At 38.0% G+C, this 16,665-nt stretch overlaps 1 protein-coding gene and 1 non-coding gene across 3 annotated transcripts in view; both read right to left on the bottom strand.

Annotated features, from left to right (window-relative positions):
* Positions 1–15,848, bottom strand: part of Efna5 (ephrin A5) — a 280,528-nt gene extending 264,680 nt beyond the window's left edge. For both annotated transcript variants that reach the window (XM_090331544.1, XM_090331545.1), the window contains exon 1: positions 15,700–15,848. In XM_090331544.1, coding sequence (XP_090187670.1) covers positions 15,700–15,824 — 125 coding nt within the window. In that variant the 5' untranslated portion in view covers positions 15,825–15,848. The remainder of the gene's footprint in view (positions 1–15,699) is intronic.
* LOC150064131 (U6 spliceosomal RNA) lies at positions 2,580–2,683 on the bottom strand. The gene has a single exon (XR_016535292.1). It is a non-coding gene; the product is annotated as a U6 spliceosomal RNA (small nuclear RNA).
* Positions 15,849–16,665: the final 817 nt, after the last annotated feature.

Genomic DNA, 16,665 nt, shown 5'->3' with positions numbered 1-16,665 from the left:
CTCCTAATCAGGCTGCAGTGCAAATCCACTTAAGGTGACCCCTGTATATCTTGTAAGCAGGTCTCTGATCCTATCAACCACCTAGAGTTTGCCAATGTTTGCTACTCTACCCAAAATAGCACTGCAAAGGCTCTAGTTGACTCAAAGTCCATAACTGTCTTTCAAGCCAGAGCTTAGGCCAGTGTGTCCTAAAATGAAGTTACAATCATCAAACCCTATAAATTATGAGTGTGCTTTGGTAACTGCTCCTGACTATGATATCTTATTACTAGCTTGGGAAGGTTGATGCATGATGCTAAAGGGTGTGACTACAAAAAAAGACACAAACACTATCTTCTCACCAAATGGCTTATTACAGGATGGCAGGTGGGAAGTAGATATTTGGGCCCCAAACTATATTAGAGTCAGTGCCTTTTGTTGAGACAATTTAGGGATATTCTGAACATTATTTAAAAAAAAAAACCTAAACTATACATTCTAATTTCCCAATTCATTTTAACTTATTTTCTTTTAAAAAGAATCAATTACCATAAAAGTAACAGTTGGGAAATCTCTGAAACGGTTAAAATTTACTAAGGATTTTTTGCTAGATCACAAGGAAAGAAATTCATGATTGTCTGTAGTAAACAACTATAATACTAATAATTGCATTCAAATCAACCAATGGGCTTTATTATTTTTAAGACCTATCCTACATTACATTCTCATTTTACAGCATTTCTGTAAGAGCAGAATCAGACAATCCAACAAGCTTAATGAGAGAAATTGAAGAAGATTTGTAACTGATGAAAATTTAAACTTCTAGTTTATGATGTTTGTTTAATAAAGAGAAGGTCAGGGCCAGGAGTTTGGCCTAGAGGTAGAGTGCTTGCCTAGCATACACGAAGACCTGGGTTCAATTCCTCAGTATCACATACACAGAAAAAAGCTGGAAGTGGTGCTGTGACTCAAATGGTAGAGCGCTAGCCTCGAGGAAAAAGCCCAACGACAGTGTTCAGGCCCTAAGTTCAAGCCCCAGGATTGGCAAAATAACTAACTAAATAAATAAAGAGAAGGTCATTGTATCTTAAACATGTAAACTATAGTGACATAATTTCGGCTTTGCAAAGAGAAGCAAGGAGAATTTAAGCTGCTCCTCTTTTTTGGAAGATGTAGATATGGCATAATTGGCCCATTTTATTAGTACAAATTCATCAAACTCACTGAAATAGGTTCACCTTTAATTCTTACCATATTAACAAAAGTTTAAATTAAAATGCAATTCAAACATTTCTACATCAAGGAACTACTGAATTTCTATCCACCATTTCATCAGCATGTTCTCATGAAAAAAGTAAGTCTAGCTAGGGAAATTTCTAGCTGATATATCTGAACTGATATTCCAGTGTTATTTTTTAATAATTCAAAATGATGAGAAGTTACCAAATTTTAAACCTCTTGACTACCTTTTAGTGAAAGTATTACTTATGCATTGGACACAGAAGAAACATAAGATTAGAAAGTTTCAAATTTGAAATAAAGTTCAAAGATCATTTTGTTCAAGATCATTTGCCTGACAAGCTTAACTTCTAGTTTGGCAAGAAAAGAAATAGAGTTTCGCATGAAATGATTCAAGAACAGCAAAGGTAATAAGACCAGCATTCCCCAGAGTAGAGCAATTCTAAGAATTAAAACATTGTACTTAATGAGGGAAATCTGTTATTCAAAGTTAGCAATGCTCTTTCAAAAATTTGGCTATTGCTAGTAATAAACTCAATACTTTTATTGCTATTAGCCAAGTTCTACTATCAGATATCATAACATTTATGAATAAAATTTAGGCATCATTGATATTTCTCCTACTAATTATTACATTTTTCCCTTTTTTAAACCTAAAAGAGGTTTATGACATTAAGAATAATATGACATTACAAAATAATTATGGAACTATATGTCCATTATTGTAATATTAATACTAGTAATGATCACATTTCTTATTGACCTAAATAACCATAAGCAAAACCCACTTTGCATAACCACCAGACTATTCTCCAAGGAAACAGTGTTACTCAGGTTTCAATGCATTAAAAGATGTGTTCCTTGACAAATCCTCCTGTAGATGCTGTGATCCATTTACATTCCAAACACTCATATGTGTATAATTAATATCTACAAATATTTAAGGCTGTCAATAAGAGAAGTCAAGAGCCTAAACCTTGTTCTCTGGCATCAAGCTCAGAAAAATCCAAAGATTTCTGGCTGCTGTAAGAAACAGCCCCAGACAGGAATTGATTTGTTACAACAAGCTCCTCATTGGAAATACAGTACAAGCATTCTCCAAGACAGTGTCAGTATTCATTAAGTTCTCCTCTGAGATAGAGATATAGCATTGTACCTGTGAAGACCAAAGTAGAGAAAACAACTAGACGAAACCAACTGAGAGGAGGAGGAAAGATGTTATGAACAGAAGACCAATTTTACAAATGAGATACAAGAGACATTTCTGGGAATTAGGTCTCACGGTCAAATGTCACTCTTGCCATGTTATTACTCTTGTAGAAGTCACAAGATAAAAATCTAAAATGTGAATTTATTTTAAAAAGAGCATTGCAAATAAATAGATCTATGAATTCTGTCTTGTACAGGGGCCATGCTAACCTCTGTATCATTCCACCTTTAACATCTGTGCTACCGAACTGAGCACTATGAATTATATCATTTAAGGACAATAAACATAATAAAATCATACAACTAACTTTTTTTAAGTAAGTCAACTCTTTCAAGATATAAAAAATAAGTTTGAATTTATAGTACATATATAAATATGTATGTACATTCTTTTTATTTTTGTTTATTTTGAGACAGGGTCTCACTATGTAGTAAAGGCTGGCCCCAAATTATCAATTTTCCTGCCTCTATCTCCAAGGTCTGGGATTACAGATGCATTATATGTGTATTACCATGCCCAGCTATAAAAGCATACTTCCTATGAAACATGCAACACTGAACTGAATTAATATGATAGTGAGATGTCACTATCTCTGAGAACCCTATTGACCTAAATCAAGTACACATATAAGCCTACAATCAACCTACAGCCTTCCTTTGAATTACTGCTCTTAATCAGGTTTGTAAAATGCTACCTGATATTTTAATTAAATTCAATTTATCAATAATGTAACAAGAAAAATATTTGAATCTTTTTTATAATTATAAAAATGTAGATGTTAAGTCTTATTAAAGTAAAAGGATACTTAAGGGCAATTCACTGTCCCTTCCTTTTGTTTCTTTCATAAAAACTCACCTGATTTATAATAAAAAGTTTCTTTTTCTTTTGTTCGGTCCACAGTAACTATATGAAGACTACTTACTGATGCTTTAAAGCCATTAATGTTCACATGCGGTAGTGAAATTAAATTTGTATTTGAAAAAAGAAAAAGAAAAAGACATACACAAAATACCCAGGCAGAACAGTTAGACTTTAACTTACTTCATCCCTTACTCATTAATAAGAGCATAACATTACATTTCCATGGCAGAAAAATGTAGAAAAAGTCAAAGCACATTTGCAGGTGACATACATGTCTACAAATTTCTCACCCATAGAATAGCAGGGAGAGAAGGTATTTTGCTTCCAGTTCTTCTATAACTTCAGAGAAAAGCAGGCTACAGAAAGAAGGCCACAAAAATCCAGACATGGAAGCAAAGAAACTGTCATCTTCTAGGCTGAATGTAAAATAAACATTTTGGGTTCATTTAACCATATGGATTTAAATTGGAAAGTGTTAAAATTCTGTTCTTGAGGTGTAATTTTGGAATTGCTACATAAATACATCTGGGGAGAGTTTGCAAATAAATATCCATTGACATTTATGACAGGATTCTTTTTAATCTTTTTGAGCCAGGACATATTTTTAACTACAGATGAATATGCCTTTAGAGAGTAGTGGTTACAATAAAATCCCTGGCCAATACTCTAGTGATGGCATATTTTTCATAAAGTAAAAATCAAATTAAAAAATGTATTTTATGTATCTGAGATTTGGGGGGAAAAGGGAACTAAAAATGACGACGACTAGGCTTCTTAGGTTTTTTAAAGGACAACAGTTATTTAGATAACTATTGAGACATCTCAGAAACTGCAGAGCTATACAGAAAATTCATAGCAAACACAACCAGGTCAAGAACTTAGTTCAAGAAGCAGCAGCATCTATGTCACCTTATACGCAGCATCACCTGGAAGCTTTTTAGAAATGCAAAATGCCAGATCTCACCACACCAACTGAATTAAAATCTGCATTTCAACACAATCCCCAGGAGGTTAATGTGCACACTGGAGGTGAAAAACAGTGACCAGAGACAGCTCAATGAAAGCTTCCTGGAGTTAGGGATGTTGTTTATACTGTGGTTAGAAAGGTACCTAGCCCACATTGGACATTTGATAAACATTTGCCAAGTGAACTGACACATGGAGATTTCTTAAGGTACCTTTTACTCCATTTGACTGCATTTAGAAAATCCTTAAATCAAATCTGCATGAAATAATTAAGTTTGGCCTAGTGGTAGAGTGCTTGCCGAGCATGCACGAAGACCCGGGTTCAATTCCTTGGTACCACATACATAGCAAAAAGCCGGAAGTGGTGCTGAGGCTCAAGTGGTAGAGTGCTAGCCTTGAGAAAGTCCAAAGACAGTGCTCAGGCCCTGAGCCCAAGCCCAGGACTGGCAAAAAAAATAAATAAATAAAAATAAGTAAGTACTTTTGGGGACACAAATGTTGTCTACTGACATCTGAATTTGCAGAACACTGTCCAGTGTTTTTCACATACTGTCATCCAGTAAGTAACTATTCTGTTAATTATATTTTGTAGATATTCAGTACATGAATATGTTATTATGAATTGGAATTAGCCATATTTCTTTCATATGAAAACTCATGGAATTCTTCAATGCACTCCTTTGGCTTTGCTTTTAGATATGACATTCTCTTTACATAGGGAGAATTTACTCAAAGAACAAAAACAGTAAAATAAAATGCTATATAGGGCCAAGTCCTAATTCTATATGATACCAGGAAACAGGGAAAGTAAAAATAACCAAACTTCTGTACAGGTTCTAAAACCTTATATCATTCAATAGCTCCAAAGTCTTTTCTTACCAACTTTATACCAAAGCTGCTATGAGATCAAGAAATACTTTTTTAGAGTTTTATTTTCATTCTTAAATTCATCCGCTGGTGGAAAGGTTCAGAGACAATGAGATGGTTAAAGCCATCAAAAAAGAAATCTCGAAATACGGTTTTCTACACAGTAAATGAGTGGATTCATTCTCAAATCACCGAATACCAGAACAAAAATCTGAAGCCAAGAAATAACAATCTGCAGAAAGAGTTAGTTACAAGAAATAAGCAGACAATTGGCAACATAGATGTAATCCACTATAATGTAACAGTACTTAACTCTTACACTGAGGTGCTTGGACTCATAAATATGAGTAAATTTTCAGTGTCATAAAGAAAGAATACAAAGGTGGGGTGTCTTTCCCCAAAACAGAACTGCTGATTTTGTTTCATTTTAATTAATAGATCCTGTAGATTTCAATTTGTTTTGATTTACTTCTGAATCTTAGGAACTTGAAGATGATCTAATAAGTATGTCTGACCTATGAGTATATATTAATGTAAAATATCATACATACATACATTCACACACACACACATGAATGCATTCATGTTGTCTTCCCAAGAAGATAGTTGACAATAGTGATAGCAAAGTGTTTAATTAGTTTGCATTGTTCCCTAACAGCTAGAGTTCCATACAAGACCTTTTTTTTCTTTTTAATATTGTAAATGCTATGAAAAACTGCACTAATAGCAGGCATTTAATTATGGGTCCAGCAACCTCAGAGGAAACATTGCCAGAAAATATTGGGATCTCTCTTTATATACATCTATAATTCTGAGTGTGGTGAGTTTTGTACTCTAATTACCATCATCTTCAAAATATTCATAGCAGGCATAAAATGTAAAAAAATATTTTTTCCACAAGTGTCTGTTGACAATCAAGTACATCTATAATTCTCCACCAATATGGACATCAAGAATACTATGCCTGGTCTAAAATATTAATAAGTATAAAGGCATTACTTATTAATAAGCAAAATACTCTTTAGAATAGCTTTATGTTTTGATGATGTCAGGGAAGAAGATGAAGAGTCAGTTTTAAATTTTGTTCTTCACAGCCTTAAAAAAATTAACACTTGCAGTATTGAATTTCAGGGTGCTACATTTCCTGAGGCTTACTCTAATTTGTTTTATACAGTATTTAAAATAAAGCAACCCCAAGTCGCTGCCTTGGCGGACACGAGATCTGTCACTGAGGTCTTTTCTCGCCTGATTAATTAGTAATTGGGAGACACATTTTGGCAGCTTTCATTTCCCTATTATTTTCTCCAGTTTGACACAAAACCCTGTCAGAAGCACCACTATTTGAACTGTACCCCTCTTAGTGCTGGGTCACTAAATTTTAATAAATGCAGCCCCTGCCAGAAAACTACAGAAACAGGCATAAAAGTTTATTGAAGCAGTAACAGTAAACAAATATATGAAGAAAACACTGAATGCCACAGTATCTAAAACATTAATGGTGTGTGTGAACCCAAGGGTTATTGGCAAGATTGCAGAACAGAGACAAAAAGAAAAGGCCTTTAACAAACCCACTGCTTTCATCTATCTTTAAGAAAAAGTATTTGCTAAATAAAGCAGGCAAATACTTCATTGCAGCAGAAGGGTACATCCCAGCCTCCCCTTGCCTCCTCTGCTACTCCAACTAGATGAATAAAATTGGGGGAAGGAAAAGATTTACAGCAGCTACACAGACAGAGCTACTCTCCACAAGTCACTAAGGTGCTGTCTGAGCCAAAGAAACATTTCTCATAAAAGGCTCGGGTGAGGAACTTAAAATTGAAGCTAGAAAGACTGATAACTTTGGAGAGCTGCAAATAGCTACAGAATCAGTATCAGCATCTCCATCACAAAGTGTCAGTCACTTAAAAAAAAAAAGTATCCTGCTATGATGGTGGCTCAGGACACTGTGTGCCAGGGCATCAACCACGCTGTGCAAGTCAGAGGCCATTGCTTTCACATTCTGACATCTGTCTGTATTTTCTTGCCCTGAAACAATAGAAGGCAAACGGGGCTCATTTGCTCCCACTTTGTTTAACCTAATTGTTAAGTACAAAAGATAACTTCTCCATAGTCACAGTTATTTTACCTTCTCTGCCCATTCTCTTTTGTCTCTAGTAAATGAAATATCTCTTTTCTACATTATTAAGCTCTTTACATTCAACAAAATAGTACACACTAACAGCTAAAAATTACCAAGCCTCATGCCTTCCATCATCAAAACCTGGATAAAAATTTGCTCTATCATCATCCACCAAGCTAGGTGGTAACTTTATTCATTAAAATGTATAAAAATGTATAAATGTATAAAAAAGATTCCATCATATGTATTTTCAGAAGAAACAAGAACTAATGGATAATTACAGTTTTTAACCTATATAAATCACTAACAAAACTTAAAATGGAAAGTCTGACAGCTTGGAAACAGCAAGAGAAAAATAAAAGGTATTTATTAGTTCATTAAAGTCAAGGTCACTTTGAAAACTTGGTGATTTGGGTCTGGCTTCTCCACTAGCCAGTCAAAGGAAAATAGATGATAAATATCAAAGGAAAGTTTATTAGGACAAAACACTGTCAACTCATACCTATAAGATGTGTATATAACTATAAGATGTGTATCTGTCCTTAAATCATTCATTTTACTTACCAACTTCACCTTACATCCACTAAAATCTTACTTCCCCCAAACTGAAGTAATCTGGGACATATGCAAAATTCTTCCTGGCCCAAGTTCAAGTTGGCTAATTGAGACTATTATTCTCACCTCCTACAGTAAAAGTGGAGTTGCCTTAAGATTAATTTCATCAAACGGATGCCGTAACAAGGATTGTATACACCTTTGGTAAGGTTTACAAGACTACATGTTCCTTCAAATGTAACCACAAACACAAAACATCATAGAAAATATAGCAGATTCGGTTGATAGTCTCAATTTTCTTAGTAAAATAGAAGAGTTTAGTTCTAAAATAATTTTCTGAAAGAATTCACAGGAGTTCCGAGACGCTCTGTTTCAGTGCTCAAAATGTTCTGACTCCGCAGTTTCTTAAAGCATCCCAAATAACTGATTTGGGAAATAGCTAATTTTGATTATTACCTCTTACTGAAGGATTTCTGATACTGTGATCAATAGTGGGGCGGGGATATATACCAACAAGTATTAGTACATCAGAAGAAAAGTATCCGGATGAGGGGTGTGTATATCTATAGTGATTATTAACTTATTTTCTTGAAATTAACCACAACTTATCAGCTTCCAGAGTATATATGGAGATATGGTAAGGCCCGATAGTTAAAATAAAATAGCTTAAGTTTAAACATGTAAATATGTTATCACTAGTTACTATATCTTTTTTTTTCTGTTGGTCAACTAAATACAGGAAGACAATATTTTTGAGACTTTGCGAATGAGATTGAGCTTTAAATGTAGTCTCACCAAAATGATTAGAAAAGTGGTTTAGTCTTTCCTATCATCTATATTCATTTCCAAACCATTTTCTCAAAAGAAATAAAATCGGTCTTTAAACAAGATGGCTGCTTCTAAGGGGATACGGGGAGAAAAATGCTGATGTAAGTGGAAGCCCCAAATCTATTCATTTTACTAATTTGAGAAATACAAATTTCATTATATGTTTTTCTAACCTCCATATATTCATGTACTTCTAAAACCTACTGGATGACACTGTATAGATAATCAAAATCATTCATTACAAAGCAAATTTATAAAAGGTTGAATCTTTGTGTAGTAATAAGATGATTGACTATCTAATACATATACAAGTGCGGATACATACAACTGTCAATTCATGTGGGTGAATTCTCATGCTGACTTTGTACTAAATTGTGATCTTCAGTCCTGAAAATCAGGTCATTTAACAAAACTACAATAGGAATAATATTACTGTTTTATCTAGCTTCAGAACTGAACCATTGAAACATCCAGTAATGTCCTATTACAATCAATTCAACTATATTTGGCTGTTTGCAATGTGAAAAACAGACCTTAATACCAGTGGCACATTAATTTTGTAACTTACATATAAAACTTAAAACAACTTTTAAATAGATTTTTAAAAATCATTTCAACCTATTTTTATTCCTCACTTGAGTGGAAAATAAGACCTGACAGTAACATTTTCTTCAACCTGCCAACTGTCAATTGTATGAAGGATGTTTCTAAAGATGACAAAGGTTTATTTTTCCTTATTGAAAATGATAGAATTCTACCTGAATGAAAGCTAAGCTAAGCATCACTATAGTACAGCACTGTATCTCAGAAACGTGATAACTGAAATAGAAGTTTTTGATATTCTAAAACAATATATTTTGCTGAAATATATTGCATTTGAAAAATCATCTTCACAAATCACAAAACCAAGAGTCTATATATACACAAATCTTCTCTTAAAAACTTCAGATTACAATTTCTCAGCCATCAAAATACTAAGAAAAAAGGAATTTTTTTCTAAAAATTCCATCATAACTATAGTACAGAAAATTGGCATTTTTAACTTATTAATTTTAAGTGATTCTGTGCCACTGTGCTGACTTGTCTGTGAATGAAGACTAAGTTTCTAAAAACATAAATGCAGACATGTTCACAAGAAAGCAGATTTCCTAGTAGTGAGTAATATCCTATTCAGAAACACTGGAAGTTCACATTAATCAAAGAAACTTGTACAAAACAGCTCAGGACACAGGATGAAAAGCAGACTAATATATAAATCTAATAAAATAAATCACATGCTTAAAAGAGACAGTAATTTATTGATGTTTGGCTAAGACCACCATCTTAAGACAAATTATCAAAAGTGAATATTAATATCTCATTTCTTATACTTCTCTTTGAAGTTTTGTACCTGAATATGAAGGTATTATCTGTCACAAATGATCAAAAGACCATTTTTCTCTCAGTTTGGAAGACTGATCTGAGTGAGTTGTCCTAGGTGGGAGTCAAGGACTACTTATTTTCTTATGGAAGTTAGAGAAATACATGCTTCTTTTTCAATATGGATATCCCAACCCAACTGCTATTTTTATACTTTCTATACTACTTCCGAAAAGAAGGTCAATAATAGGGAATGAACCAATATCTAGCAATTCCTTACTTAAAATAGAATAGCTTTTAAAGTATTTGTTGGCTTAGAGATTATTCCAAGCAAGAGAAATTGAGGAACACCTTTAAAAATAGTAATAATAATAATAATAATAATAATAATAATAAGCAAGTGATTTATGTTAGGGAAATAAAAAAAGTATTCCATAATCCTTTTTCTATAATACAAGTACCATAGAATACTAGAAAACTATTCCATAATACTTTTTGTAATATATTCTTACATTTTCTGTTTCACTCTTTCAAAGGTAAATTCTTTTGGCATTTACTTTTCCCAAGCTAGCAAAGGCCAGGCCTCCTTAAGGACTAATTGTGTTCATTCATTTGCTTGGCCCAGCATGAAGCTAGTAGCTTGCTTGGTTCAGAGTAACAGGAGAAAGAAGGTGCCCATCTTTATCTGTCCCTATCCAACAGAAAACCAGGCCAGAGGACCTCTTCACACAGCATTTTGGAACATTAAATGGCAGGAAATTCAGGAGGTTAACTTGCCCCAAATAGCTAAATGCTCTTTCCAAATCAGATTCTCAGTTTTTCACAGGGAAAAACTTGTAAAGCCAGAGTTTTATCAGCCATAACACACATGACAATAAACTATTACTTCCACGACCCAGTTGTCTAATTAATATCACTAAAATCATGTGAAATGGAACAATGAACTTAAGATTCTCTGATACTTTTCATCACCAGTAATGTATTGACATGACTTTCACAATAGAAATGGCAAGTGAGACTGATTGTACAGCCAATGAGACTGTATCCCAATTAGCACTGATGTCTAGTCACCTAAAAAACACACAATTGTCTATTTTTCAGTTTATTCCCTATATCTAAAATAATGTACACAATGGCTGGAAGATGACAATTCAGTAGATAACTTTGCTTAACAAAACTCCATGCAAAACTGAAAAAGAAGAAGCATACTTCTATTTTATAAATATCTGAGTTGACAGGAAGAAATTCATCAAGGGGAAAAAAGGCTAAAAGTCTCATCTGTATTGCTTTATTTTTATCCTGATATTCACATCAATTTTTATATAAACATGAAAAATTATCCCAACATATCTAATAAAACCTTATTACATTGAGGCTCAGAGTTAGGATTTTCAGTGATGTGCTTTACTTAAAGAAGACATGTTTCTAATGTGCAAAACATACAAAGGATTTTAAATTTCAAAAATAAAGGAAATCCTTTACAAGCTAAGTAATAAGCTTCAAAACTGAGATATAAACTTTTCAGCATCTGGCATAAGTTCCTGGATTTATAACATGATAAATTCATTTATTTCTTATTGGGAAGGGTATACTGCTTTAAAAAAAAATGATGGCTACTCCAATTTCTAAAATGGAAGCGACTAAATTTTGGAAGAAAATTACCCAAAGGAATATTAAGAAAAAAAATTACAGGCAGTGAAAAAGCAGAGCATGACAGAAGGGAATCCTAATGTAGAATTCTCACTACAATTCTAATATTTTTGTTAAAAAATGTAAATGATATAGTTACTTTCTAATCTAATAGGAAACGTTTGGTTTACATATTTCTAAAGAATGGAAAAATCCAGATTGCACAATTAGGTTAAAGTTCAGTAAATCCTGGATGAATTAACAGTTTCTTTTTTTTCCAATTAAAAGAATAACTTTTTAAATTGATGATACTCAAACCCTGACAAGCCCAACTACGAAGAATTAGTATTAATAAAAGTATACTGCTTTTATTTGTTGCCATATTACATTTTATTGAACTGATAATGCCAACCAGGAGACCAATTTAATTACCTGATCATCATTCTGGCAAATTGTCAAAAGATTCTAAGAAGAACTTTTCAATATACACAGTGTTTCAAAGAATACCCTCACTGGAGGAACCTAACTGCCTACAGCAGGATTCAGGTTAAGAGGCATATTCTTAATATTAAGCCATATTTCTCTATTTACAAGCACAGCTAGCTACGAAGGGAGAATTAAATAAGTTGTATTACTGAAAGTCTTTTTAAAAAGTTATTTAAAAGCTTTTTACAATCTTCAAGAAATTGAAGACAAATAATTCTATTCTCTTTGATTTAGATTAACATGACAAAGTTACTTAGTAATAACACTCCAGTTACAAATGAAACATAATAGCAGAAGGATCATTCACACTTTCAGGTAAAACTCATGTAAGTTTTCAGATTTTAGAATTGTGGAGGATGTGTGTGGACAATGCAGTCATATAATATTTCTATTCAGATTGATAGTTTTCAATTGCTTCTCCACAGATTTGGGCCAATCCAATGCATAAAATCAGTTTGGCCCATTGCCCGATAAATCCTGCCAACTACAAAGTTAGCAGATATTCAATTTGAAAATTGAATATATACTTCCCAGAAATGACTAGGAGGAAGACAGATTGTAACAGTAAAACTATTCAGACAGAATCTAAGTTAATATTTTTCTTGTGACCCTAGGTATGTAGATGTTCCTGGCATCAATGGAGGGATAGTAATGGGACTAAATGTAGCATCTCAATTCCCATCAGTTACACAAGTTACTTGTGGCACAAGTGACACAATAAGATGCTTAATCCCTGTGATCAAGATATATTTAATTTCAATTTTACTTAACACTTCATATTGCATTTATTAGTATAAGCAAAAGTGTGTTTCACTTAAGACACAGTATTCATTTTAGTTTAACGCTTTCTACTGAACTTTTCTTCTAGGATACAAATTATAAATCTATTTAAATTATAATTCATTGTGTGTATTTTGTCAAGACTATTAATAGTTTAGCAAAAAATCTTGACACACATACCATTGATAACTTTCTATACAAAATCATAATGTATTTGAACTATTTTCAATCCTTGTGATAAAATTTTTTGAGTTTTATCAGGCCCTCTGAAAATTATATCTAATCTGATTTTTCTTAATACATAAAAATATACCAATGTTAAGCCCACATTTCTGAATTGAAAACTGCCTACCATTACCTACGTAGTTTCTAAATACTGCGTGTTTTCTGTTTTACTTGAATAACACACTAGGATAAATGTCTTCATACCCCGTAGGAATATTAGGAATGTTAAAACTACACTTCTTGAAGGTAAGTGGGGGGGGTACATCATTCTTTCTTGAGGAAGTTATCAAACTAAGGAAAAGGTCTTTTCAAAATGTTTAAATGAGCACAGAGACTTCTTAAGGATATAGCTGGTATGTAAGATTCTACGTGTTAACTATGGTCAGATTCAAAGCTACCAAAGCAATCCTGGGCAGAAGAGCTTTCTTCAAGCAGGGTGGATCTATTAAAAAACATGACCTGTGACAAAAATCAATGTGCTAATCTCAAGGCAAACAACGGTATCAAAAGCATAAAACAGATAGATAACTTAAGATGAAATGTCCTCAATCTAACCCAGACTAGCCTGACAGGTTAGAAAGGGAGCATGGGAGTGTTGCTAGCTCTTTCTGTTTGAGCCTAAGGGAGACTGGAACACCCCTATATCCAAATAAAGGAGAAAATGAGCACGCTGGGAAGTTAAGAGTGACAACCAAGAGCAAAAATATCCCAAGTTCAACTAAAGCACTCACTCGTGCTTTATTGAATAAAGTAGTAAAGTTTAGATATATAAATTTCTGTTTCATATATGCTGTCTTTAAAAGAAAAAAAAGCCCAAATGGGAATAAAAACCAAGCAACATAATTAGACTTGCTTTTAACACCATCACAACTGGAAAGCTTGCTCTATTTGTCTTGTCAGCTTTAATAAGAGGCATCTTCTCTGGCAGAATGGCTTCTTTCTCATTTCCTAATAGTGGTAAGTGGCACGTCAAAAAAGAAATAGCTTTCCTTTCCAACATCCACCTCCATGAGACACACACACACACCACAACACACACAGAAAACTTTCAGGGATGTCAGCACTTTTGCTTTTCAGTGCCTTTAGGACTCTGGCTGCTTGGGTGTGACTACAGGTGAGGGGGGGCTTGGGTGTGACTACAGGTGGGGGGGGTCCATCTCAGGTCGACAACCCACGAATGGCTGGCTGGTAGGGATTTCTGGTTCATTTTCATCTGAGCTGACTCCAGTCAGCCCAGCGTTCCCTGGCCACGAACGCATGCCCAGGGTAGGCTGGAGATGGGTGGAGAGGAACGATGAGAACTGGAATTGGAGGTTTAGCGGGTGCCCTCTTCCCTTAAACTGGGCGTAAGCAACCACCGGGCTCACTCCTCGACCACTCGCCTTTTCCCACTCAACTTCCACTCCAGGCAAGAGAAAGCCCTGTGCTTTTAGGTACAAACGATACGGTTTTCCTCCCGAGAGGTACGACCTCAGCTCACAGCTGGACGCTGGCCTGTGTCCCAGAGATGCTGGGCGACACGGGGCGGGGAGGGGGGATGGTGGGGGACCACGGCTGCCACCAGGTCCGGGAGAAAGTAAGATTTGGGACAGGGACGGGTCTGCCACATACTCTGGATATCGTCCTCCCCCCCCCCCCCCACCACCTCACTCCCATACATAAACACCCGCTTCAGGGTGCAAGCAAACTGGAAGTCTGCGGCTGGCCAAGGCCCAGCACGCGCGCCAGGACACCCTCCCGGCGCCCACCTCCAGGCTCCAGCGCGCTGGGCGGGCTTCCGAGGCGCCTGCAAAACGGTTCCAGTGATCCGCGCGCGCGCGTCTCGGGCTGCGCTCCGCCAGGCCCCGGGCGGAGGGCTCCCACCTTCCAGCGCCTCCAACTCCAGCAAGCCGGCTCCGCACACATGACGTAACCCGGCATTAGATCAAACTTTCTGGCACCTTGAACCCATTGGGTGAGAGGGGGCTGCAAGAGGTGGGAGCATCCTCTCCACGGCCAAGGGCGCCGGGCCTACACGGATCGTGGCCCAAATGATTTTTCTCGCGGTTAAAGAGAAAAATAAAAAACCTAAAGCTTCCGCTTCCCAGCCCCCCCCCACGCTCCCCCACTCCTGCCCGTGCGCTCTCGGCGCGCACCGGTGGAAAAGAGAAGGAAAAATGGAAAAGAAAAAAAGAGAGAGAAAAAAAGTTTGGGGTTGTTTGGCGTGTGGCCTCCCCACGTTCCTGCGCGCTCGGAGTCGGGCAGGAGAAGCCGGCGGCGCACAGCGGCGGCTCCCCCGAGCTCAAGCCCAGAGCCGGGATGGGGATGTTGGGCAGGCTGCCCCGGCAAGGAAGCGGACCAGTCCCAACTCCTAGGCTTCCCGCCCTTTCCCCAGCGCATCCCTCCGAGCTGCGGGGCCAGGCGAGCCGCCGGGATCCCCCAAAAGCAGTGGGCCTTCCCGTGGTGGCTTAACAAAGCAGGGAGCGCTTCCCGCCGGCGCCTCCGAGCCAGCCGAGTCCCGGGCGATGCCGGGTGCGCAACGCTCTACGCCACCGCAGCTCCTTCCCCGGGGCCCGAGGCCTGAGCAGCCCTGGCCGTCCGCCCCTGGCCGCCTTACCTGGGGTTGCTGCTGTTCCAGTAGACAGCGTAGCGGTCGGCGACGGTCTTGGAGCCCGGGTCCTGGCTGAGCACACACATCCAGAGCACCAGAAACACCAGCGTCAACATCTCCACGTGCAGCATCACGCCTGGCCAGCGGCGGAGCCCCCGACGCGCCACTCCGGGGGGAGAGAGAGGGAGAGAGAGGGAGAGAGGGGGGGGGGAGAGAGAGAGAGAGAGAGAGAGAGAGAGAGAGAGAGAGAGAGAGAGAGAGAGAGAGAGAGAGAGAGAGAGAGAGAGGATCCGGAGGGAGGGAGGGAAAGGGACAGAAAGAAGAAAGCGTTTGCCAAATAAATACGAATAAATAAAATGAAGGGGTGGAAGAGAGGCGAGAAAGGAAAAGGGGAGCACACCAAGCTTGGGAGGGGTTGGAGAGCGAGAAGAAAAGAAGGCGGTGGATGGAAAGCGGCAGGGGGTGTACGGGGGGGGGTTAAAGACAAACTCGCTCCCCCACGGAAGGGTGCGAGAGGAGAAAAAGAATCACAAGATGGAGAGAGGCGTGCGGGTGTGTGGTGGCGGCGGTGGAGAGGGCGGGCGGGAGCAAGGGTGCAAAGCTGTGTCGGGCGTCGGCCGCAGGCCGGTCACCCCGGGCGCGGAAGGTGCGGAGCCGGCCGGGCGGCAGCAGCGCGGGTCGGGGCGGGCGGCGGCGCGCGCAGCACAGTCACCGGGAGTTGCGCGCCGCGGCCTCGAGGAGACATACACCGGCCCGCCGGGCCCGGCTCAGCGGCGGCGCGGCAGTCGGGGCCTCGCACTGCGCTCCGCTGGGCTCCAAGTTACTTTGCTGGGCTGGTGGGAAACTGCAGGGCGGAGGGCGCCGCGTAGACGAGGGGGCTGCGCGCAGCCGCTGGCCCCGGGGAGTCCGAGCGCTTTCCCCCGGCCTCCCTCAGTGCCTGGAGTCGGGCGAACCTTGGAAATCTCGCTGGAG

Source organism: Megascapheus bottae, chromosome 4 (assembly GCF_031878675.1).
Source record: "Megascapheus bottae isolate mThoBot1 chromosome 4, mThoBot2.hap1, whole genome shotgun sequence".
Taxonomy (NCBI): domain Eukaryota; kingdom Metazoa; phylum Chordata; class Mammalia; order Rodentia; family Geomyidae; genus Megascapheus; species Megascapheus bottae.
The sequence above is the reverse complement of the archived record's forward strand: the minus strand, read 5'-3'. Positions and strand labels throughout refer to the sequence as shown.